At 40.2% G+C, this 25,955-nt stretch overlaps 1 protein-coding gene across 1 annotated transcript in view; it reads right to left on the reverse strand.

The window, feature by feature from the left end:
- Positions 1-25,955, reverse strand: part of CELF2 (CUGBP Elav-like family member 2) — a 326,855-nt gene that overhangs the window by 250,451 nt on the left and 50,449 nt on the right. Inside the window, exon 2 of the mRNA XM_085299437.1 lies at positions 13,090-13,125. Coding sequence (XP_085155563.1) covers positions 13,090-13,125 — 36 coding nt within the window. The remainder of the gene's footprint in view (positions 1-13,089; positions 13,126-25,955) is intronic.

Here is a 25,955-nt window from a genome sequence, read left to right on the forward strand (position 1 = left end):
CAGCTCCTACGGCTAATTCCAAACTCTTGTTGATGAACTGGACTCAACTGGGAACTAACCCAGCTGGGTTGGTTGAAGCAATCCCCGAATATTCGGGGGGCGGGGGAGGGAAGAGGGGGTTGAAGCAATCTTTACCTCAGTAAAGATTGCTGACAACTGCCCTGCTCCTTGTGAAAACCTTTGCATAAGCACCAGAAAGATGCAGTCTAGCTCAACTCTTCTCTCTTTATTTTTAAAATAGGTCTGGCTTGATTTTTTTAATATGAAGATCAACCATTCACACTGTCTGAAGATGGATCTCAGAAGGTCTAAATTCCCAAGTTCAGGAATGAATTTCACCCCCCCCCCCCCGGTTTTTGACGTAGGGCAAGGCAATGTGCTGGCTTTGCGAGGAGCATGGCACAGACAAGCTYGAGGAAGGGAAAGGGCCAGGATGTGTAAAAAAGTGCTCGTTGTACGGGCAGCAGGAGACAGCTCCAAGCGTAGGAGGTGAGAGAAGGCATAAAGCTGGGAGTGGGAGAAGGGTACAAAGAAAAGTCAATTCTGAGAGAGGAGAGCGAGGAACAGAAGGAATATCACAGTGTGTGGGATGAGATGAGAACAGCGATGTAGGTTTTTAAGAGAACTTTAAAACAATTATAGGTTTTTACCATGGGAGGTTCTGTTTGACTAGATCAGAGTGCTCGCTTCCTCGTTACGTGCCTGGAATTGAAGCATTCTTTGAAAGAGCATGCTAATACTCTGCTGTACTTTCAATTAACATTTTATTTAAATGCTTTTAGATGGTTTCTAGATATATTAATGCCTTCCTGATGAAATCTTGAATATAATTTACACATCTAAGTCACATTTGCATTCAATAACCAGACAGCTTTCCAGCATGGAGTGTGCCATCAGTAGCCCCCGTTACTAGTGTCTTGCTGAATTTCCCCGGCTGCTGCATTCGCTTCAGATTCAAAAGGCTACAGATTTCTCTAAAAGAAAGGAGGCAGCGATATCATCAGAGATCAGATGTCTTTTGTRAATCTTAGCTTGATACATAACAGGGTACCATTTTAACTCACRCACATACTCTAGCCATAAGCTGGGCATTATCCTCAGGACCTTTAAGAGAGGCACAAGTATATATTTTTAATTTAATATTGATTTCTATTAAAAAAAGGGCAAGAAAGTGTTAATATCCTTCCTACAAATAGAGCACAAAGTGTCAGTATCTTTCCACAGTACATCTGCATGCTTCCCTGCGGGATTTTTCATTACAAAATCATGTATCAGTTATCAAGTTGCAGTATCATAAAACATATATGGGATATGTGACAATCTCCCCACCCCTTTCTTTTTTCAACAGGGAACATCAGTGAAAAAGAGACTGGAGGCTATATCAGATTTTTGGAGGAAAGCATATTTTGAGAATTTCCAAATGCAAAAGGGACTAGGGGCGATGGGTAGATAAACAACGACGACTGGTGCATCATACACCTGCAAGGAGCAGTGCTGCGTGCAGAAAGATCACTCTGCAACTGCCTCTGATTAGTCTGAAAGGCTCTTAGATTGGAGGAACACTGCTGAAGGTGGGCTTGGTGGAGGACCTGGGTTTTATTTATGTTTTGGGGGGTTTGGGGTGGGGGAGAGAAGATTGCTCTGGACAGTTTAATTTTTCTTAGCTGAGAGTTGATGCTGCACCATGAGATTTACAGATGCCATAAATCTCATAAGCCCTTTGGAGGACCGCAAAAGTTCAGCTTTGATACACGCAGCATGCAGGAAACAAGAAAAAGAGGAATATGGGGCTTTATTGACTGGTAATCGGTTTTGTGACCTCCAGCCGTAATTCTTTAAAGCTGTGGCCTGTCTCACAAAATAAAGCTAATCCAAAGTTAAATTTACAAAAAGAAGTAAGATTTTGGTTTTGGCACATTGTTAGTCTGCAGAACTACTCATCCTAAGACAGCATGACAGCTGAAATTCAGACGAAAACTGGATGTCTATACATCTTGAAAAGGTAGAACATCAAGAGTTAGAAAAGTCCTGAAAATCATACAAGCTTTAAGAAGATATAAAACATCTTCTTATTGCTGTGGAAAGAGGTTTGGGTAGAGGAAGATAAGATTTTTCTTGTGTGTACCTATTTCCATAGCTGMCTCTTTTAGACTTTAAAAGTAGCTGGTAGCTAATACCCGACAGACCGAAAGCTGTAACAGATGAGCCATTGGTTTCCTCCCGCACAACAGCTCTTACGCTGCTATAAAGACAGACATCTCCTGCCACATATTTTGTATTATCCAACAACCATTACCCACGCTCGACAACGTTCTACAAGTTAATAAAATATCACCTGCTTAAGGCCAAAATTGAAAAGCACGCATGAGAGCAGCAAGCCAAATTTGACTGCCAGATTTTCAACATCCGCCTGAGCTCTGAATTTTTCAGATAGGTTGATATCTAAAAATGCCTGCCACATCCCTGGCATTGTGAGACAAATTCAGGAGGGGAAATTATTTCCCATTTATGTCACATTGCCTGATGGAAAYGCTGAGGAAAGTCAATCATTCTCAAGGTAAAAGGGAAACTAGAAGAAATGAGGCAGATTCCTGGGCTGATTTGCTCTAACTTGCACAAAAGTAGAAGAAAGTAGAGTTAACCAAGTTGTTAAAAGTCCTCAAGGTAACTTTTTATCTATTTTTGTTTTAAATCACCTTGAGTGCTTGCCATTCATCAGTCTCACTACTTTTACAGCCAAACTTAAAGTAAATAACCTAAAAACCCTGCATTAATTCTACATGGTTCAGACACGGGAGAAGGACTGGAGTTGTGGCAAGAGTTCATGCATAGCTTGGCCCAATCAATATCCCCTTTAAACACATCACTCTTTTCCACTTTACAAGCTTTGAAAGCTGCTGCTTTAACTGAATCTTTTTATCCTACAATTTCTTCTCCCAGCTCTGCATGTGCAGCATTATCCCCAGGGACCTTTTTTTTTGTCCTGCTCCAGCCACTGAACTGTTATTTCCATAGACTGTTTCCATGATATAGAAAAAGAAAATCACTGTTGCCTYGTTTCCAGAAAAGAAAGCTAAAATGAAATGCCAATTAAAACGTTCTGCTACTGTACATTCATAAGGGGTTGGCTGCGCTCCTTGGAAGTGGTGAGCAACCTATCAAACACACAGCTCTGGGCAGAACCACATGGCTCTCCCGAAAATAGGTCATAAGGAGGAAAAAGAGAAAAATCAATAAATAAAGCCCCTCCATCATTAATCATTTTTGGAATTTTTCACCCAGCCGGGACATTCACGGTGGTGTGTCAGGTTTCTTTGATTGCCACCTTTCCACCCCCTTTTGCCCACCCGGCGCAGCAGGTGCTGGAGCTTCTGCACGTGGCCCCGAGATCCTTGGGGATTCATGGTGCAATGTCAATACTGCTCTTAGAGAAATTGCTTGGTGTGATTTCTTGGCTCAGCAAAACAGGCTGTTGGCTGTATGCACTGTATATGACCACCTTAACAAGAATTAAAGTTTTTCTGCCTTTGGTCCTTCATGGAAACAGCCATCCTTAACAGCTCTAGGAATACATGTGGCAATCATTTTTTCTATTTAACTTCAAGAAGGAGTTGCACACAACCTTGCACATAAGGTTTTTTAAGATCTGGATTTCTCTGCTATAAATTCAAAAACAAGCAAAAAAAAAAGAATTGTATACTTTAGATAAAAACCCAAGTAACAGGTGGCTTTTTAGTAACATGATTACTTTTATTATTACATTCTGAATATTCAGTGTTAGCAGCAACCAACTCTTCTCTTGAATGCCTTTCCAAATTCAATAGCTTTATCCAAGATATCTCTGTTTATTTCAGCAAGGGCAAGACTGGGAAAAGCAGTGCTATTTCTGTAATATTTTATTTTATTTATTCTCAATGAAAATGAGAAGGTCTTTTTTACAGCTGCACAGCCTGTAATGTCAGCTTCAAGCAATCAGCTAAAAAAAACCCCCACAGTCACTTTGCAGGTTTTTTTTTAAAAAAAAAGAAGAAAAAAGAAAAGAAAAATATAAAAGAAAAGAAGAAATCAATTCATGTTGTCACAGTCTATCTAGAGTCATATTGTCCCCAGCCATTGATACAGAATGAGAACATCTGGGGATTCAATTACTCATGACATGAATAATAATATTTCATTTTTGTTAAATAATACTTTTTAGCTGCAGGAACTTCGGCTTACATTCACCATGCGATATGGGAATGAAAACTAACCCCAACTGAGGCACAGGAGGCCAAAGTCTTYRGGCTCACTGCTGGYGCAGATGCACCTGTACCCTCCAGCAGAAAATCTTAAAAATGAAAATATTTTTGAATGTCTGTTTACAAGAAGGGCTACTGCACTCCAAACCTTAGCAGATTTCCTATCTCTCCCAGCCACCTTGGAAGATCTTTGCACTAGTCACTGGAATTAATAGCCTGGTTTGGAAAAGAGCTGTGTGCTGACCATTTGAACCAAAGTCAATGGCACTAGTGGTTGTCCAGCCCTTTGGATTAACTCAAGGCACCTACCTGAATAGCTCTGGGAGCCATTTGGCCTTTATTTTAGTCTTCTGCTTCATGAAGGCTCTCAACTCTTACCTTTCAAGAGAATGCTACCAAACCCAGTTTGATACAAAATAGTTTTTAATGCATGTATTCTTATCTTTTTCTTAATCAAGTAGAGMTGTCTAAAGCCTTAGTGACCAGATCAGTATCAAGTACTCATTTTCCAGCAATGAGTGAGCAGCAATACCTATGCTAAAATTGCACTGCCTCGTGCAATCGCTTGGCTACCAGCAGGGCTGTTGTCCCAATTTAAGCACATAAACAGTATGAGATAAGTGTTTAAAGGCTCAGAGACCAAAGACTCAGAAGGGGAGAAAGACAATTCTCAGTTTTTGCATGTTAAATAAAAACCTGTATGTTTTTTTCTCATCTCCTTTCTCCATGTGCGTTCTTTAGGGTTAGAGTACGGCCAGCAGATGTGATTTGCATTCGCTCTAAAACATCACAGCTTTACAGRGACTTAAATGTTCCCTGCAGGACATGGTGCAAATACTGCAAAAACTGCACAAGTCTGAATGAAAAATATATTCCATTAAGAGTCCAGCTAAGAGAAGCGCAGTGTTTGCACTTTGCTGTTGTGGAAGTGCTGCGTATGGCACAACTCGCAAAATGCATTGGGAGAATACACGCAGAAAGTGGGGTAGGTCCTCGGTGGCCCTGAACTGGCAAAACCGCCTCACTAATAACAGATTTACGGCAACACTTGAGTCACTGGGCTCGAACACGTGAGTTTTGGGCACACAGTCTTCCCTTGCTGACCAGGGAAAGCTTTCGGGACAGCTTCCTTGTAAAGCCAAAGTACAGATGTTAAAACTCTGTATCATCTTCACAGGAGCAATCGCGAGTCAGTGCCCTCAAAAAACAAGACACAGTCACCAATTACTGCTCGAAGGTCTCGTGTCTGGTTTTATGTACGGCATCTAGTCCCACTGTGATCATTGCCTTTTAAAAATGTTTAACATTTATGGACTCCAGTAAAAATGTTTTTAATATAACACAGATGAAGAATAAGCTGTTAACCTTGAACACTGGGGAGTGTGTTAGTGAAACAGAGACAGGGAAAAAAAAATTAAGAATTGTTGAAGACTTGCTTATGATTCAGAGCAAATATTTAGGAATCATTCAAATACTTGGAATTTTTGTAAATTATACACCAGCTATTATTCCATAAATAAGGGTGATGCTCATAAGGCAGCGWACACCGAAGAGAAGACGAGACTGGAGTCTCTGCTGTACTAGGAGTCTCAGTGCTGCTTTCGTGACACTGTCCCACCAATCTTGTTATTGCTCTTCTGGGACCAATACTAAGAAGCAYATGCATAAAACCCTCTGTGTATCAGCAGGTCATTTCTAACTGTTCGTAAAACATTGTACATAAAACGCTATCGATCACTTGCCTAACAGCAGAGATACTAAGATGAGAAAAATTCTCAGCTCTGCCAGGTTAACAAAGCTCCTTGACCTAAGTTGCTGGGAACCTTCTCCAGAGGTAGATGTGTATACACATTTCCCCCCCCCCAAACTATATTTACATCTGAACTTATTCCCACAAGTTTCATCCTCTGCACCGATTTCCTAAATAACATTATTTTGATGACCTCAAGTGCTAAAACAACACTTAAGCAAAGGATATAAACAAATCACTAACACGGTGCACAAGCATTTCTACCGAAAGGCGAACTAAAGTGAGAATTTGTAAAGGATTTGCATTTTAAGGTGGTCTCCTCTGCTGTTTCTTACATTTGCTGTGACTTCTCAAAACCCATCTGTGATAGTCCCTTCCCACTTCTTCATTCAAATCTCTCTTCAAAGGCTCGTTTTTTGAGCAAAGCTAAGAAATACTATTCCTACATCAGTGAACTCTTCTCCCCAGACCAATGTAAATTTGACTTAAACCAGTAAGATATTGCAGCACTATTAAGTGGTGCAGATAATGAACCTGAATAACTGCTCAATCTTATTAATGTAGCCCTCGTATACCTTCCTTTCTTCTTCAAGCCTTGCTGCTTAGCATTCATACCGCCTGATTTGAGACTAAAATTAGATTATAGGAATGCATGCTTTTTACAAGAGGCCTTTTATTTGTTCCATAAAGTATTTAGCACTCTTTAGACACTGTATAAATAAAAATAATCAYGATCTTGGAATTCACCTTCAGGAATGGAAATGAAGAGATTCAAGTCCTTTCATTTCTGCTGCACATTATCATCAGTGGGCACGTTTGCATGGCAAGGCTTTGTAAGACTAGTCAAGAAGATACAAGCCTGGCAAAGGTGAATAAGCCAAAAAAAAAAAAAAAAAAAAAAAAAAAAAAAAGGAATGTATCTCTAGTTTTAGAGTTTTACAACACAGATTAAAAATAAAGGCCCTACCAGCCTTTTTAAAAAAAGGTCTACTGTCAAATTCAGTAATTTTTGAGAGAGATGATAACAACTGCTGGCGAAAAAATCATTGTGGGTTCAAAACCCAGGTCACTGAGTGAAATCACTTACGCTCATTTCAAGATTCGAAGGCTACGTATAATTAGGAGATATTTCAAGACTAAAAGCAACGATTTCAGAGGACTCTGCACTGCGAGAACAGAGTTACCTGCCTTCTGGGTCAGAGCTGTATCAAGTGCAACGATCATTTTTGTCCAACTCCCCCCCTTCTTCCTAGAGTCTATATTTAGGACTTGAAGTAGCAAATATCGAAAGTTTTTTGAGGTTAAGCATGCCAATGTCCTCGAAACTCCAGGAGGCATCTGCTTAAGTCATTTGGCACTTTAACACTTGTAAAACGCAGTCTGCTAGGACTCACTTTAAATTAAAGCTATCATCAAGTGAAACAGCTAGTCTACACTGTTCACCGCGGCTCCTATTTCACGCAAAGGAGAGAGAAAAACAATTCCCCAAGGTTATTCACCCTATCCTCACAAAAAGCACCTATTTTCCCTCATTTCTCCCSTGGTTGTTTAGACCAAGGACTTTTGTGATAGCTAAATTTAGGCAATGTGAATCCTACCATTGGTGTCCTAGTAATTTTTGAATGCAACAGTCGTCACTAAGCACAAATGGGTAATCACCTCTCCACCCTTTAGACTCCTCTTAAGATTTTAAAAATATCTCCTCAGAGAGGGATCAGATTGCACAKAAGTGTGTTTTAAGATTAACATCGGCTGTAAAAGATATTAAGAGATGTATACAAAAAAAAGCATTCCAGCAGTTACTAGCAGAAATAACTCCATGTCACATTTTAAGGATGTTGAAGCTCTACTTAGAGAAAATAAAAATCAGAATAGCAAGGGACAACAGTGTATAATTTGCTCAAAAGCCAGATTCACTTGGAGTAATATCACACCAGTTACTATTCCAAATAATTACTGCTCTTTGTATATTAATATAACACCTCAGACAAAACAAACATCAGGCCATTCTCGTCCAACACATAAAATGGATAATGGACAGTCCTCCTTGCAGCACAGAAAAACAACCCAAAAGGTTAGAAGAGAGAAAGTATTATTTAGAATTGGCATCTGAAGCATAAAGAAAGGTCAAATGTATTTTTTTTTGTTTATTTATGGAGTGATTAGTTAAATTTGTGTCTCAATTTAAAATAATGACTTTCCTCTGCAAGTGGCAGCCATCCAAATCGTGAAAATCATGCTCTTTCAGACAGTTCACTTGAGAACATTTAAATTTTGAGGGTTGGAGTCTTTTTCCTTTCTTTTTAACGACGTGGTTTCAAACAAGATGCAAGACRATACTCTATCCAGCTCTGGTTAGCCGCGTATCGTTTGACGTTCGAGAGATTTTAATGTTATCAGCTATCACTGCCTGCTGCCCTAGATGAAAACTTTTTCTGACCTAGTATTTATCCACCTCTAGACCAAAGCAGGTCTYGAGAAGGGATCTGGAGGTGGAAAGCAGAACCTCTCCAATTAGYGGAGACGGCCGCAAACGGACCGGTCCAAACCCCTGTGTTATACAAGGAGGTGCAAAAAGTCAGTAAATCCTATAGCATGATATGGAAAATTCTGCACTGTAGACGGTCAAAGAGACCTATGGTGGAGAAAAGGGTGGTCGAGCCTGACAGAGCAGGATAGGTGACACRAGAAGACGTCCACCGCGTGCGAAACATGAGCAAAGGTAAAACCTGGAGAGCTCAGAAACCGCGTGGCACGAGGTCTCAACCAAAGGGGGCAAATATAGCAAACCCCACAGCTAACCCCGGCTCCCTCCTTCCCCGCGGGACCCGGAGCGCAGCACGGGTGTCAAGCAGGTCGTTAGTCAGCACCGCCGAAACTTTTAGAAAAAAATCCATTTCATTGAACGGTAATTAAAATCCTCACAGATGCTTTATTAATTCACTCTGTAGAGCTRCACAGACTTTATAATTCATCCCGCACTTACAAGCAGTTACTTGGGTTAGGCTGTCAAGACAGAAATGATTCAAAATCTTGTGTACTTAGCTCCTCGGAAGACATATCGTTCCCTAACACAATGGGACGAGAAAGACTGCTGACAGTTAGCGATCAAGAGATTTCATTTTGCTTGTCATGAGGTGGGTTGTCAATTCTTCTCTTCCCTTTAGATAAAAGCTTAGTTGCATTAGATTTAAATAATGGGGAAGTTGCAGGTTAACGTTTTTCAAAAGTACCAAAGTGACTTCAGTACTTAAATTCTATTTTCAAAATGATGTTGCCATGCAGGAACCTAAGTCGCTACAGTAAATGGAGCTTAGACACCATTAAAGAAATTTATGGAAGAGTAGGGGAGAAAAACCAGACCACAGGGGCTTAAAATTTGTCCTCTGCTCCAGACCCCTGTCTTAAGGTGTATATATAGTTTGCAAATTACATTCATAAGACAATGTAAGGATGCAAAGTTCCAGTTTAAACATACTTTTTGCTTTGTTTCACTGAATCCTTATATCTCGTTGCAGGTTTCCTCATGTCCTTCTGAACACCTTTGTAGGTGACACTTTTAGGATGACCTTCACCTCAAAACACAATTTATGCTAAAGATTTAAGCCGGGGCTCCAGCACACTTTTTTTTCCCAGTTTTTCTATGGAAAATATCTGCTTAATTATTCCTTTGACTTTTTTAAACAGTAAATATCAACAGACTAGGAGAGGAGGTGACCATTTAAACCTCACTCCCCCAAGCGAAACATAAAATTGAGCYGCTGCATGAAAGACGAGAAGTAAAAACGAACGGTATTTCTGCTGCCGTTACCAACCTMGCGCCAGGCAAATGAATAAATAATCCGTGTGGCTATTTCCTATTTCAGACACTTGTTGCTCTTTCGGCCTGATCAGGGAATCGCGGAACTGGAGAACGGTTGAGGTTGGCAGGTAGCCGATTTTAGGAGCTCGCCTCGGCCCATCAGCCGCTCCGCACGGCGTCCGGAGAGCCGACGGCTCGCGGGAAGCTTTCGATACCTTCAGTTATTTCCGCGAGCGCGTATATAACGCTGAGAGCAAACGCGGTTTGAAATAGGGCTGCCACGGCAGCTAAAGAACATCGAAAAGCGGGTGGGGGGGAGAGAGAGGAAAAAAATAGGCCAGACCTTTATTAAATTTTAAAGTATGCCTTCGCTACACTCTTGTAAAGATCCAAATAGGGTATTCAAATCTCTAGAGATCACCAGTATAATTTCTTTATCATGTTCCATTTAAAATTTAATTATGTAGTCTACAACAAGAAGTATTTGAGTACTCTAAATAGGTCATGCAATGAACAACTTAATAATACTATAAAGTTTTCCTTGTGAAGATCTTCTCTTTGATGTGCTGTTACACACAGAAAACCTTTCTTCGAAAAAACAATATGCACTCATACATATAATAATGACATTTAATATAAAAATTGTGAAGCTTCTTTATCATGTTTTAAGTTGAAATTTTCWATTCCTTTTCTAACCTGTGCTCCCAAAATCATCAGAAATAGCTGSTACAGTAAAACTAACACAATATCATCATGCAGAGTATTTTCATATCTTTCTGCRGGCAAAGTTTATCTATAAGGTTTCCTTCTAAATGATGTCCTCCAACTCAGGTTTTTCTACCTTTGCCTATCAGTAAAATATATTATTCAGTGGCAAAAAAGTAAGCCTATTTCTTCTTCCTCTTAAAAATCATCATTAGGGAACGATCAAGAGCATTTGATAGAAAATGACAATATTAAAAGCCACCGTTTRCCAAGACATTTTATTTTATTTCCCTTAAAAGAAGTGCACATCTGTTACTACAGGAGAAGAGAAAATATTCCCTCCTGTAGCTCCTGACTGTTTACATACATGGCTTTCTCAGAACTAATCCCTAATTTCCCTTCTGTAACCCAACTACGTAAAATTCAGAAGTTTGGGTGTTTTTTTTTTCTTTATGACAATAAANGAGAGTCACCAGTGCCGATATCGTCCTGACATTAAGACAAAATGCTCCAATATAGACACATCTGCTCCCGCTTGCACAGCTCGCAGCAAAGACCCTTTGGCCAGGTTTAGCAAAGCTGAAAAGGGRTTGATCAATCCAAGCCACAAATACATCCACGAGCTGCTGTTCCYGGGGAAGCGGCACTTTGTCTGCCTGTGCAAATGAGATTTGATTTTCTAGAATTGCAGAGGGGCTTCGGTTTGTTTTCCTGCCCCATCAGGCAAAATACAACCAGCCCGGTACCTATGGGAAAGCGGTTCTTAGTTTTATCATTTCAAGGCGCGCCCTTGAAATTGTGTAGGATATAAAGTAATTTGGGGGCTGGGGGGTGTGTGTGTGTGATGACATCAGACCGTTTCAGGCTTATGAATTAATAACAGCAAAACTGTTCACTTGGAGTTTGAGCAAAGAACGTAAAACATTAGATTAATACATCACAGCCTAAAACTAAAAACCCGAAGGAACTGCTCTCTTGGAGAACCGCGAGAACAGGTGAGTCCCAGAGAAGGCTTGAGGACTAGCCAACCTGCACGCAGCTGTAAACATTTGTTTTAAATCAAGACAAGATCATTGGTTTTAATATTTATAATGCAATTACGATGCCTTGTGCACATCGCTTGTATAATCTGATTTTTACCCGCGACATCTTGCCACAGTCGAAATTAAAGCCTTGCGGTAATAATTCAAAAAGCTCATTTAGGCAATCATTAATGGCAAATGTGAAACTAGATGTTTATTCAAGCACCTGCATCTCTTGTTTTAACTTTAATTCAAAGTGGAATTCATTCCTGCAGTACAAGGATGGCATGYTTCCAGTATATTAGTCATATAATATCCAACCACTTAGTGGCATGCAGTCAAACTGGAAATACTTTAGCATTCAAACCAGCAAAAGAGAGAGCTAAGCAGCCATATCTACATTCCTAAGAGAGGAGACAGTTGTGCTGTTGACTCTCTATTTTCATTTTTTATGTAYGCAGAAATGTAATTTTTTTGCAGCTGGGATGGACAAAATTTTTTAATGGCAGGTAAGCCTGATCATTGGCCAGTACACAAACAAGTTCAAAYGTTTGGCAGACTTTCACCAGCGTATTTCATGGCTTATGTGAGATATTAAGTGATGGGAAACCTTAAAAAGAAAGGTATGTATTCAATGAATTGATATAAATCTAATGGAATTGTATCCGCAAAATAAGATAGCACATAACTTGGGAGAAAAAACATCTAATATAGTGAAAATATCCATTTTTACAGCTTATCAATGCAGACAAACCAACAAATATACCCCACATGCAGCACAGAGAAGGCTAGGCAGATATTTTTTCTCTGCCTTAGAAACAGAAATAACTGTATTATCATGCTTAGAGAAAAATAATTTTCTTGAAATATTCTTTTAACATTACATGTCGCATGACCTCCAGCACGGGTATTAATCAGAGGATAACAGCCTCCCCTCATACCCTAATCTCATTAAAATCTCGAGTACCTCAGAGAACAAAACGGCTGGCAAAAGAGAGCACCATTTTCCTTGCTCACAAGGCATCTCTGCAAAGTCACAGGTTACCGTAACAGAGTTGGGTTTTCTTTTTCCTTCTCTCCACCCTGCATGGTTACAGTATTTTACTGCATCCTCTAAGTAGGCAGGTCTCTCTTTCAAACCTCTTTTGCAGCCTGTAAGCCATGTCTAGCTCTATTATTTTATGGAAAACTTTCTCACCATCAGAGATCCTGATCTAAGCCCTTTCCAAATGAAAACTTCTTAAGAGCCTAGTGTTTTTTTCTCCACCCTCCACATTTACCTCCTTTCATCCCTCAGGTGAAACTTAAAGCGAACGCAAAGCCACCTGCAACATCTACAGTTGCACCGCTGGAAGAGAGCCGCATCTGGGATGTAGCCTTCCAGGTACGCCGTCGTGCTACCTCCTACTGCCTACGGCAGGCGGGGTGCGCACTGCCCTCCCTGCGAGCCCAAACCGCAATATCCCAGCAGTTTCCCTTATGAAAAGACTATGTTCTGGCTCAAAGGGTCGTGCTTCTTCCAGCAGATTGCGGACACAGACCAAGAGATTTACTTTAGAGCAACTTGCTTACCTTGATAATGCTCCAGATAGCTCGGTGGCAGACTCTCTGAAAGACACAAAGTGTGGAAAAATGAGTTTGTGTTTAAAGCAGCTGTAATATTTTAGCAACAGAGACCCTTACACTGCTAGTATTTTATATAAGTGTGGAAGCATCTACACCATTTATACGCAGACGCGTCATTCGCAGGTGCCATGTCTACGTGAGCGGACACGCACCAACGTGATAAACAGATGATGGAGTGCGTTCCCAGGCTTTCAAGCAGAATAAAGTTCTCAATGGTTGAACTACTCATTTTTTAAACATAAAATTATCACTGCTTCAAATGCCAGCACTGCCTGATCCTACATAGCTAAAATGTAGCACTGGGCCAATTTTCCAGTGGAAAAAATTCCCATTTTTAGTGCTGCAGACAACAAGATGTTCGACTGAGATTTACAAAATGTCATGCTCTGAGAAAATGCTAGGTTAGTGTTAAACCTTCTTATCTTGGGTTTTAGGCAATACTTGTTTTCCAAACAATTTCCAAACAATTTCCAAAGCAATTTACAGCTTGAACCTGTTTTGTAGGGTTGGAATTTGTTTGGGAGAAATGATGTCAGAGAGTGAAAGTGGGCTAAGGTAACAGATATGTCAAGTTAAATTGCAATTAGCTACCTTGCCACTGCCTGGATACCAGACATAAAAAACATCCCACATCTTCCGCCACTGTATGTCCCTGCTCYCCTCCCCAGTGCATTTGCTTAGACCTTATCCAAAGATCAAAAATCAGTTAGATTGCTCCAAGCAAGCAATTTTCCTTGCTCTCCCATCTATAACATTTTCAGAAAACAATAAACAGGCATAAGGGGTTTGTTCTGCTAGACTTGACCAAAGGTCCATCCAATTTCACATTTTGCTTTTTAGTTGCTAGTATGAAATCTCTGTCCTATGGCCAAGGTGACCGGGGAAAGATACCCACTTAATATCTAATTTCCTTCAGCTAAGATTCAAATTGTGAGATCTCACATCTAAAGCTTGTGAACTTGTTCTCAACAYAGTACTGTCTTCTCCTGATTTCCAGCTGATGAACAGAAAACCCTTCCATCCCCTTTTCTGTACAGGGGAAAAAAAGTTAAATGACATAACTAAATAAAACAGCTCTCAAAAACCTCCCTGCCTTAAACATTGCCCAAACCATCAGTCTTGTGATACTTGAGCAGCAGAGCTACACCTCTGGGATTTTGTCTCAAGGATATGAAACTTATAAATACAAAATCAACMTCAGAACCTAATTTCTTTAGGAATCCAAACCAAATAAACGATATATTTTTAAAGATTTTTGTAGATCTCTACCATAGCTCCTATATATGTAACAATAATCTTCTATAAAATCTGTTTAAACCATTAAACCTCAAGAGAGACCTCATCATCAAGCTAATTACCCCTTGTACAAAACAGCATCATCAGTTTTACATGTTTTCTTTTTATTTTATCAAATGTCACCGAAAAATCATTACCGTTCATTATCTTACATATCTTTATAAAGCCACCCTTTCCCTCCTACTTYGACAAGTCTTAGTCTCTTTAATCTCTGCTAGTGCTTTTTCCTGAGCCCACCTGGTTTCTGCTGTACACTTTTTTTATGTGATAACTGAAGATTTTTCAGAGGTAATTCAGCGTTCTAGAGTTACAAATCTTCCACACTCTTTGGTACTGTCTGGACTATGACCAATGGCCCCAACAATCAGGTTCCCTTCCACCCCTAATCATAAGCACCTTCGTCTTTCACTAAAATGATTGTTAAGGAAAATAAYCTGAATTTTTCACTAAGGTTGGATGCTTCTTCTTCTAAAGGGACSCTCCAGCTTTTAGCCACCTATCACTGTTCTGATAAAAGAATAGCACAAACCATATTGCTTTAGAACAGGGGGTCACATTTTATAAAATACCAGTTACACATCCAGCAAATAGCGAATTAGTTTATTTTGGGAAGCACCAAGAAGAATCTACCTTTAAGACAGAATGTTAAGCTGGAAATGCACTGCCAAATTCTGCGAAGAGCTGTGAGTGCATTGTGCATCTAAATTTCTAAAGATTTTCATTTTTCTTAAATAACCCACTCTACAAGAGATGCTGGCTGTATGAAAACAATTATTAAATAATCAATGCTGTGGAAAAAAGTCCGAATGTGATGAGAATTGTGACCGAACACACCACACGCCTTTGCCATATACATTTTTAATGAAATTAATTATGTTGCCAGTTTTGCATTTGGGGAGATAAAATGCCAATTTTAAGCAAAAATATGCAAGGTAATGATTTTTGAAGTCCAGGTCAAATTCAAGTAAAATTATAACACTCACAAACAAAACAGAAGAACAAATCAGATTAGTTCCCACTATCCAAAGGTTTCACTGTTTCTCAGCAATTCAGTGAACATTTAAAGCATAGAGTAATCTTTCAAAAAATCTTTAGATTAATAAACAAAAAATACTACTTTCCTAGAAAACAAACACAATTATCCTTGCAATGTCGCTGAAAATAAATAGTACTTTGACTGCTGAAGATGGTTAATGTCCATGGTAAGTGTCCTATAAATATCAGGAATAGCAACACCRCTCTATAAATGTATTTCATGGGAGTTCAAAAAAAATCTTATGGAGCAAGTTAGTCATCAAGAAAACCCTTACCGTTTATTTAAACATAATGGGTACTCATTCTGCAGTATTTCAAGAAACTGAAGCTAGACTTATGCAACCAATTTTCATAGACGTACTACTCCCAGAAGACATATACAGTAAATTATCATTTGTATTTATCATATCTACAGCAAAAAAAATGTTTATTTTTTTTTTAATCACTCTTGGATAAAAACAAGAGGAAGATAATGCTAAAGGGAAAATGAATTTAAGACCATGTATTTTTGTGTCCTGCCTAGGATATGCAAGGACAACCCGAAAACAGGGACGTTGCTTTGTCAGGACTGTCACAAATCCCACTGAATCCAACATCAGTGCATTGAAGTGACAGAAACTTTAAATTAACCTCACGGGAATGATAAAAAAGATAGGAGCAATGGTGGGGGGAGACAGACTTTAGCTGGGTCCTCTGCAAAAGCAGGGATGATGCTGAAGAGGGAAGAAGACAACGCTAAGGAGCAGGAGAAGCCATTCGGTAGAAGGCGACATTACAAAGCTGCACACGATCAGAGCATTTCCAGAGAGCTTGTTTACACTTTCCGAGGTTTGCCCCAAAATGCTGTATTGCCGTATGTGGTGCTCCGAAGAAAATAAAACAGCAGGTTTTCAAATCATTCAGTAAGTCCGTGAGGAGCTCTGACCTGCTGAAGAGGCTCTGCACCCTCTGGAGAAGGATAAGTAGCTCTTCTTGGAAAGCAGAGAGCCAGAGCAGCAGAGCAAAGCACCACACACACACACACACACACACACACACATATCATGACATTTCTTTTCACTGCCTGAGAAATCCTTCTTGAAGCATCAGAGTAGGATGTGTGCACATCCGAGTACCAAAGCAGAAAAGTATAAATATTTTAGTCACAACCTTACGTTGAAGTGGAAGTGGGAAGATGTGCATAAAGAGCAGTAAAACAGACTCACTGCCTAATAGTTTTGTTTGAAGAAAGTTATTCCRGAGAACTCTTCATACTGTTTGGAAAGTGGTGTGTTTGTATTAAATGTTTTGTTCGCCGAGAAATCATATGGTGCTCTTATCTCGGAGGCTGACTGGCAGCTGTTGTTACCACCTACGCGCGGGATTTGGCACAATACGACTCCAAGCTTTTAACTGTGCAACTTTTTTGTCCAATCTATTATTCTGCCCTGTGCATTTGTGGAAGTGTAAACTGAAGCATAAGAGACAGGACAAGTTTTAAAGGGCAACTGCGGTTATCTTATGCGGTAATCTTAGTCTTAAACATATAGGCATCTGCTAGATGCATACCAGGCAACTTAGTACGCTCTGAGTCAACTCACGTCAGTCAGGGCTACGCTTAGAAACAATTCTTGCTTCTGCAGCATGGAGCTTCAGTGTGCTCTTAAACCAAACTGCAGACCGCACGCAAGCCATAAAACCATCGCAACACCAAATGCCTGAGGATTTGGAAAGTCTTAGGTCTCCATCAAGAATGGGTTTTGTTCTTAAAAGTGTATGGATTCAAGCAAAGCAATGTATGAGTGTACAGGAGAAGATGCAAAAAGAAAGTTAGCAACACGTTCCTCAGCCGGTGTGAAGTRTAATTCTTCCTTTAGCCCCCCACGCTCCTGGGGAGAGGATAAAGCCTGCCTATACTGTATGAAGCACATGAGGACAAGGACATAAGGGCTGTGGTAGGAAGTGTCTGAGCCAGCAGTTTCATTGTGTACCAAGAGTATCAGGTTTTGTCTTCTCCAGAATGAGCCAACACGACTCATTCGACTCTCTGGGACATGTTGCAGGGGGTAATTTTCTTGTTCTTTTCTGGTTTTGGTTTTATCTCCTTTACTAAGCAGTAAGAATATCCACTGACTATCGACATAATTGGATATGTCAAAGGTGCTGATACAGTGTATGCAACAAATCACAATAATGTTGACATCTAAGAAGTCCTATCCTGAGATGTGCCCAACTATTGCATAACCATGAAATTCTTCTTTGTTTTGCCCCACAGGCAAATTCTTGCTTACCGGAACAAAAAATGCACCCGTTGTTCCTGGCCACAGACTTTCCGCCTACGTGCAGAGAGGGAGCAGACACCATATCCACCACCAGCCTGCCCACGCTACGCACAGCGACGCGCGAAAAGCAGGGTGAAGGGCAACAYGCAGTTGGGCAAGACAGCTCAACGACAGCGTTGATGTCTCGAAGGACCACCAACCAAAGGGATATGTCACATTCATTTCAATGGCTTTTTACCAGACCATCAACGAACRGTTTTTCAGATTGTGTGTGCACAYGTGTGCATGCTCACCTCTACATGTGAGGTGGCAAGAGAAAAGGGAGAGCAGCCGAACAAGAACTTTAGATTAATTTAAAAGGAAAGTTGTATCAGGAGGAATATAATTACTTAGTTGGAGGTTTCACCAAGACTTCAGAGTCAATGACTTCACTCTTGCAGAAGAGCGCCATGGGATTTTTAACGACCATGAATGGTCAGGATATTGATTTTGCATTTCAGCTGAAAAATGGCACCTCCAAAGGCACATTGTTGTCTCTTCTCTTCCCAGCGTCGCAAGGGGGGACAACTCAGAATCGACTTGGAAGAATTAATAGTGCCTGTTGAAACACTATTGCGAGAGACAAGATGTTTCACTAATCTTAAGTTGGACAGTATCTCAGCTTTGTTAGATTGCATGAAAATAAATAAGCTATACTGAGATGAAATACTAGGTTTAATGTTCTTCTAAAATTTTGAATGCAGTTCTCTTATGACTGGGTGAGCGTATTTCATGGAAGGTTTTGTTTCCTCTATATCACATGCTTTTATCATACCTTTGTTTAGAACCTTGCCCTCTAAGTAGCAAGAATCAAAATAGTAGAAAAAAAAATTTATACAAAAAAAAAGATATTCAGAAAACCAATATTTCAAACAGATTTTTTTTATGTAAGTATATTACTGTATTCATGCAATAAGCAGCAAACAATTACATTACGGTTCTAAAACTTCACACAGAGCTGAGTTGCTTTACAAGGATCATATATTTGCAGCAGAATTACTGCATAAACAGTCTCTGAATACGCTATTTAAATACTAGCTAAATACTCTTATTTTAGGAAGTGATGTAACAAGTTCATATGTAAAAATCTATTTCTATGCAGGCTGACATTCTGGAAGATTAGCTGACTGAGATAAATGACATGAGCAAACATGCTTGTTTTCTCCCATGATTATTTTTAAAAGCTGCATTTTTTCACAGTTCTAGTTTTGCTACTTCAGTATTCCTAAATTCTTCCTTCCTCCTTAGGTATGAAGGAAAGAAGTCAGTGTATATGCAGTGATAGAGCCTACCATTAAAACAATGCATATCCAGTATACATCCAATATATACTCCAATACATCCAATAATATCCCAAACAAAACATGCCATCCTCATTGTGACTCTTGTACATATTCCATAAAAATTAGGATTTAAGACACCCAAAGCATCTTTGGAAGAATGTAATCTTATAATTTACAAGTCAAATGCAATTCAGGCCAAATGCCCAGTCCTTGCAATTTAGCTGCAAATAGCAGCTGAGATCGTGGCCTCTTGCCTGAAGCAGCAGCGAGGACACAAAATGAAAGTGCCCCCATCTTACAACGGCTGCTATATTGTTAAAAAGCAGGATAAAAAACAAAGAGAGAGGTGGAAGAAGCTCAGTATTTTGCTCATTTTGTAGACTGGGGCTAGGACACTGTAGGAATATGACTCGGCTGGGGTCATCTGAGTGTACAGATGCTGCTGCAAGAGTAGGGACACAGCTGCGGCAAGGTGATTTCTTGAGAGGAGTGCTAGATTTTGCAAGTTAAAAATTTGGAAATTAAGGGAGCACACACCATCTGTGGAGCACACGGCTGGGCTCTCTGGGGCACAGCACACAGCAGGTGTTGCAATGAGGAGCATGCAGGAGACTCTGCTTTGGTCCGGACTCCTACGTGTTCAGCCAGACAGTGGAGAGCTTGGTAGGAGGAACTATCCTCTCTCACTATCAAACGAGAAGAAAGACCATATAAACCAGAGTAGACCTTCCTCCCCACATGCTCATTAGTGCTAGGATGATCTATCTGGGTAGAAAATTTTGGCTCATCATTGGGCTGATCGGTAGCTCACGTCATCGCTTCTGTTGGATGCAGCATCATACTTTGAGTAGTGACAAAGGGATGGTAGAGAAGAAAAGAAAGGGAATCAGGCCTGAACTCCTAATATGAGTAATCTGAGGTCAGACTCTGCCCCTGCCGTACAGATGTAGAACTGAAGGAAGAATCTGGGCCACGTGTTAATTCCACTGAAGAAGCCATACAATTGCAAGGATGCGTAAAACGTAGGAAGAAAGATATAGTACGACAGATGGAGACGACCTAGATTCCTTGCTTAGCTCCTAGGAGTTTGCACAGGATTGCAGCAAAAATCTGATATTTAAGACTGCCTCATGTTTGTGTGTATGGGGGGTGTAAATGTGCCATCTACATAAGTGGCTCTTATCATGTAGCAGCTGCCAGTTGTGCCAAATGTTGAATTCTTTTCAGTTCAATAACAAATGACTTTCTTTTTTTTTTTTTTTTTTTTTTTTTTTTAACTAACAACTGTTTTCCATGGAATGTTCCCTCCACCCTGCTTCCCCACATTGCATGTGCTAACTGTTCAAAACGTTGGGATTTCCTGGTCATGGACATTTGCACTAAAGTAAACGCATTTTCAGCAGTCGAAGGCATTTGGGGGCTTTATTTAAAACTTCTTCCAGAGAAGTAACCCTTGATTTGCCACCAAGCAATGCCAAGCCTCGAAATGATATCTCACCCTGATCTCAAACTACTTCACTGACTCAGAACTGTTGAACCAAAATGAGCAATGGGAAAAGCAAGATTCTCTTGGATCCTTCAATATCTGTATTCAGATATTTTTACCTTGTTTTATTCAATGCAGGGCTGGGCAGAGACATGCATGCGGGAACCTCTGAAATCTTGTGAAGGACTTCTGTAATGAAATGAGCTATTAAAATACAGCCACCGTAGAAGAACTAACATTAGGTTAGAAAGAGGATGGCCTTGCTTGCTTGATTAAGCATGCAGAGATTTTGCTTCTACAGAAAACCAGTAACTATCAGAAGAAACACAGCTTTTCAGGCTGCGAGTACTTCCTACTTCCAGTTTTGGGAGCTGCCAACTCTTGCTGTATTTTTCCACTCAGAAGAAACTAGGAAATATCTGCAAGTCTCATGACATTGGCTGGTGCTGAAGTTTTGGGCAGAATCTGGGATGACAGGCTTGTCCACATGCCGTAAGTGCAGGCAGATGCAGCTCACCCTGCCCACACGCTTTGCTGGGGAAACAGGAGCCAGCTTCTAAAAATGCTGCAACTGCCTCCGCTCGGCTCTGAGGAAGTATTTGACGACTTTGGAAAAGCATGCCTACATTTTGGATGTTTATCTTTAATGAAGTGCAGGTTTCATCAGATGAGAGAGCTGCGGAAACCAGTCTATCCATGGATACAATACCTGGGTTGCAAACTACGCCATCTTCTTCAGACATCTGCCCATGTGTCTTTTAATCCACCTGTCGCAATAACTTTAAACAGATCCTAGCTAGCTCTTTTCTACCCCAACTTCTCCTCCTTGTGACCCAAAAAAACCCAATAGCAAGTTGAAAGGTAGGATGGAAGAGGAGAAATGCTCAAAGGAGTGCACGAGCAAGCTTGCCAGCCAGCAGGTCTGCATCCCATTAGCTGCAGTTTATAACTGTCCTTATGCTATTTCCATAAATACCGCAATATCTTCTGGAGTATCTCAGCACAAACCACAACAGATGCTGAATGCTATTATTCCTTCATTCTGGTCCATTTGCTGTTCATTTGTTGTTTTTTGACCCCTTTTTCTTTTCACCACCTGCCTGTCCACAAATCACAGCTGTTTCAAAAAATACAGTCAAGCTCTGCTGTCACTGGCCTCTCTACCACTGCTCAAAGATTAATGAGGCAAAGGTAGAAAAGGGGGATGAGGTGTAGTCCACTGTCGCACTTCTGACCTTAAAAAGACTGCTTGAATTTTATTTGTGACCACCCCAAGTAGACAGGGTTGACAGTAAATAAATCTGAGCTGGCCACTCAGGGAAGCCAAAGTGCACAAGCACTGCTGTTCTCTAACCAGTCTGTTAATGTTATTGAACCATTTATTGACAGTGTTGTGAAAATATTACGTAAAGTGATTCTAAGTTGTGTGTTGCTAGTGAAATAAATCTGTAAGCAATCCCTTTCCTCCGTGACCCCATCCAAACCAGAAGATGTTAAGAGAAGTTCTTTAATGGCACAAGGCTGCGATATATAGCAGGTACATCTATTAATCATCAGACCATTTATGTTCTGTAATTCCACCACGGTTAAATAACATGGACTACTAAGTACCTGAATCAGCTATTAGCAAGCATTTCCGCTCATTAAAACTCACTTATTTAGACTTCAGCAATGGTAAATGTAACCAGCCCTGGAGGAGTGTCACAGTGCTTGGAAATGGCACATTAAGCTTCATTTACCCGGTTCTGTTCACAGGCAGAAGGGGGAAGGGGAAAAAAATACAGTGATAGGCCATAGCGAAGCTTTCCGAAGCGGCATTAAGAAAATGACAAATCTTACAAAGCGAGCCATAAAGCTTCCTCAAGTACAACAGTCCTGCGAGGAGCTATTTATCATAGTTTGTTGAAAAGACTCCTACGTTTAATACTATTGAAATGCGGGAGCTGATTATTAAATGTAATTACAGAAGCAGCACAGAAATAATAGTTTATTGCAGAGCACAGGCGACGCCGCACTAACGAAGAGGAGTGGGGGACATGGTTAGCGCTCGGAGTCCTACCGTTAGTTTTTCTGGGAGCCCATCCACAAATGTATACACATTTAATTCCACATTAGCTTTGACTAACCAGAATTATCCTTCAAGAATTTCTGATCGGGGTCAACGCATCTGTCTATACGTCAAGCACGAAAGCAGTCACCGAAGTGGATTGCTGTTTGGGTTTCAGCTTTTATCTCTTCTCTGCTTAATAGCAGTTTATTAAAAAACACCCACAGCCTGCTGTCAAGAAATATTGCTCGCATTTGCTTATTAGCAGCCCTGTAATAKATATATTTTTGCTACGGTGCTGCAGTTTGAAGCAAATACTTTGTTTAGATCATGCCAGTTATTAGAAAGGTCTTCATGCAGTAAATCTTCGGAAACAACAGGCTCTGATTTCTTATTGCCGCCTGCAAGAATGAGTTTAGCCTCTATTACAGTACATCCTATCCTCAGAAATCTGCCTCTTGCTTCTCGGGCATCACTGTCCATGTCGGTAAAATCCTGATTTTAAAAACACAGCTTTTTTTGTACAGCCTTCTCTACYGCTTTGGGGTAGACATGCACACTTTTTCCAAACTGCTCGGCAGACGTGTGGTTTCTCCCTCACACCTGGGACCACACCTCACGCAAGCACCAAGCGTGCAACAGGCAGGCAACAAAGCATCTCTCCCCCACTGCTCTAAAAGATCCCTTCTGGTCCACGAAGTTTGGAACACATTAAAGTCCGAAGCCTTTTGCTGGTCCAAGACTGAAACATTTTACAAAAGTATGTCTTGGAAGGAAGGTGCTTAGCAACATATGGATTTTATCTTATTTATTTTCAGGTAAAAGGAACAGCTTAAAACAGGTTTGGAGCACTGCAGCTGATCCTGGCGTGTGAAGACAAAGGTTGAAGGCATCTGATCTTCTCAAGAAATGCAGAAATTGCCTTTACAAAAGCATGCACACATTCATCCATGACCCTTCACTCTTTTAGCAGAGATCTGTTTTGCAAGAGGAAATATAACTAGGAATTTTAAGGCTCAGCGCCTACATTCCCTCTTTAGTTAACTATGCTACAAAAGCTTCACGTATTACGGGCAAAGCTGGAGTCAAACACTGGAGCTGCATGTAACACTCCTGAAAAAGGTTGGATTGTACATGAGGTGCAAAGAGAAGAAATCAGAGTATACCTTTAGGCATCCACATCCATAGACTCTGTTCAAAGAAACGTTTTCACATGGGCTAAAGACTCGCAGGTTACATTTTCAAGAGGGCTGCATCTAAAAGCTAGTGGATAGCTACCTAATGAAGGTTTTTCAACCATACTGCAAAGAAAAATAAATAATAATAAAAAAAGCAACCCAAATCCCACTGGCCATCCAGCTGCCTCAGTAGATACCAAGGACATTTTTTTTWWWAAAAAAATCTGTCTTGGTCATGTCAGATCATTGGTGCAAAAGAAAGCAGGTTTTCCTTTTGAAGGTTTCTGACTGATTTGCAACAGATAAATCACTGCAGCAGCATATTCCCCGTGACAATTATCTTGCTACTATAGCCATAAAAATAAAATAAAATCAACACAGAGAGAATCCAAAGTAAGAGACCTAAATTATACATAACCATACTCACAAAACTACACCTCTGCTGAAAGTTGCTCTGTACGCTATACATATGCCAGRATCTCTTAATCTGCTGCTGATGTGCTGCATATTGCAGTCGTGTGCAATTACTGTTAGCTATAATTAAGAACAATTACAGCTTTTATTTCTCCACTTGTTCTTTAAAAAGCACAGTTGTAATAAAACTTTTTTTCCTCTCTTTTTTTTAAAGGTGAATATAATTATACATCCCTATAACATCTCCAATAATTAGTTTGACTCAAGTTTCTCCTGGAACAATTTTCATTTTAACTGTCAAATCTGCCATTTATAGTGGATAGAACACATTATAAAAAAATTCTATCATTAACCTTTTTTCACCCCATAAAAATCTGTAAAAGAACTTGAAGAAATTGAAGAATTCATTGCTTAAATGTTTAAAGGCTAAATTCAACTAACACCCCTTCCCCAGCAATCCCTTTTTAATTGCATTGAAACATTGTTATTATTATTATACTAGCTAACTATAACAATAATAAATTAAAGTTGGGTATAAAAGGTATTTGGCATCTCTCTATATTTTATAGGCTGCTTTCCAACCCTATTCTCATAAAAGAATCTCTCTACTGTATCTTTGTTTAGAATCTACCCGCGATTACCAACCATGCAGACTGCAGGGAAAAGTAATTAAGTTTAATAGAAGCCACCCTCATTTTTGAAGCTGCCCTCAATTTAAGCCATAGAAGGAGAGTAATTAAATTTAATGTGTGCCACAGCTTTTAAATGAAGATATAGCATGTAAAATTCTCTTGGTGCGTAACRCATCTTTTCCTTGCATAGCAAAATAAGTGTTGTGATGCAAATAGGTATCAAACTACAGCTACTAAAGTCATATTAGTTTTCCTCTTCTACTAGCCATGCCCTCCAAGGGGTAGTGCCTTTGGATAGATTAGGACCAGCATAATTTAGATGATAGGAATTGGGAAACCTGCAGCAGGATCACAGCTAAACCATTTCCTGAACCATCTTTTGCCCACTTTATCTGCTTAGGTTAAGCTTAGAAGAAGCTTTTGTGGCAGGGTCCATCTCGTACATGTTTTAACAGATGTAGCACGTGCCTGACTGCAGAGTGGGRCACCGTAAATCTCTTCATCCAGGGCTCCTCTATTTTGCCAAGCMATAGTCTCGCTTCTTTGACATGGAGATACAAATCGCAATCAGGACTAATGAGATTATTTCGCTCTTTTGCAAAGATGAACTTAATGAATGAAGAATTCTGGGACAGCAAGAGTCATCTTGCCCAACTCTATATAGAAACAGTGGGCTCTATGCTTTGGGTGAACTCTTCCTTGCAGAGAATCACAGATGTTTCATTAACTGATTTTAACTAGATGGAGAATTTGCAGACCTGAATAACACTGCAAAATGGGAGCTGACTATCGTGATCAGTTCCAAAGAAAGTTAAACTTGGATAGTAAATTCAGCATTTATTTGCTTAAGTTCTCCCCCAAAACGTAAGACTTCCAAGCAGCCTCCTCTCTTGAGCGCGTAGCTTATCCTATCCTTAATGCCGAACAAAACCTCTGCACTGAAACCAAGACCAGGCTTCAAGAGGCAAAACTGGAACAGACTTTCAAAGCTCTTAGCATATTGGTCCAAAGCTTCCCCCCAAAACTGGGGAAACAGCGAACAGAGCAAAGGAATCCCAAGCATGCCTCAAACCTCCTGTCCTCGCAGAAGTGCTGGGTGCTCCCAGTGCACTGAGGAGCAAAAATCCGTGGAGAAAAGCAA

Source organism: Rhea americana, unplaced genomic scaffold (genome assembly GCF_003343005.1).
Source record: "Rhea americana isolate MKP2758 unplaced genomic scaffold, rheAme1 scaffold_1, whole genome shotgun sequence".
In the NCBI taxonomy this organism is placed as follows: domain Eukaryota; kingdom Metazoa; phylum Chordata; class Aves; order Rheiformes; family Rheidae; genus Rhea; species Rhea americana.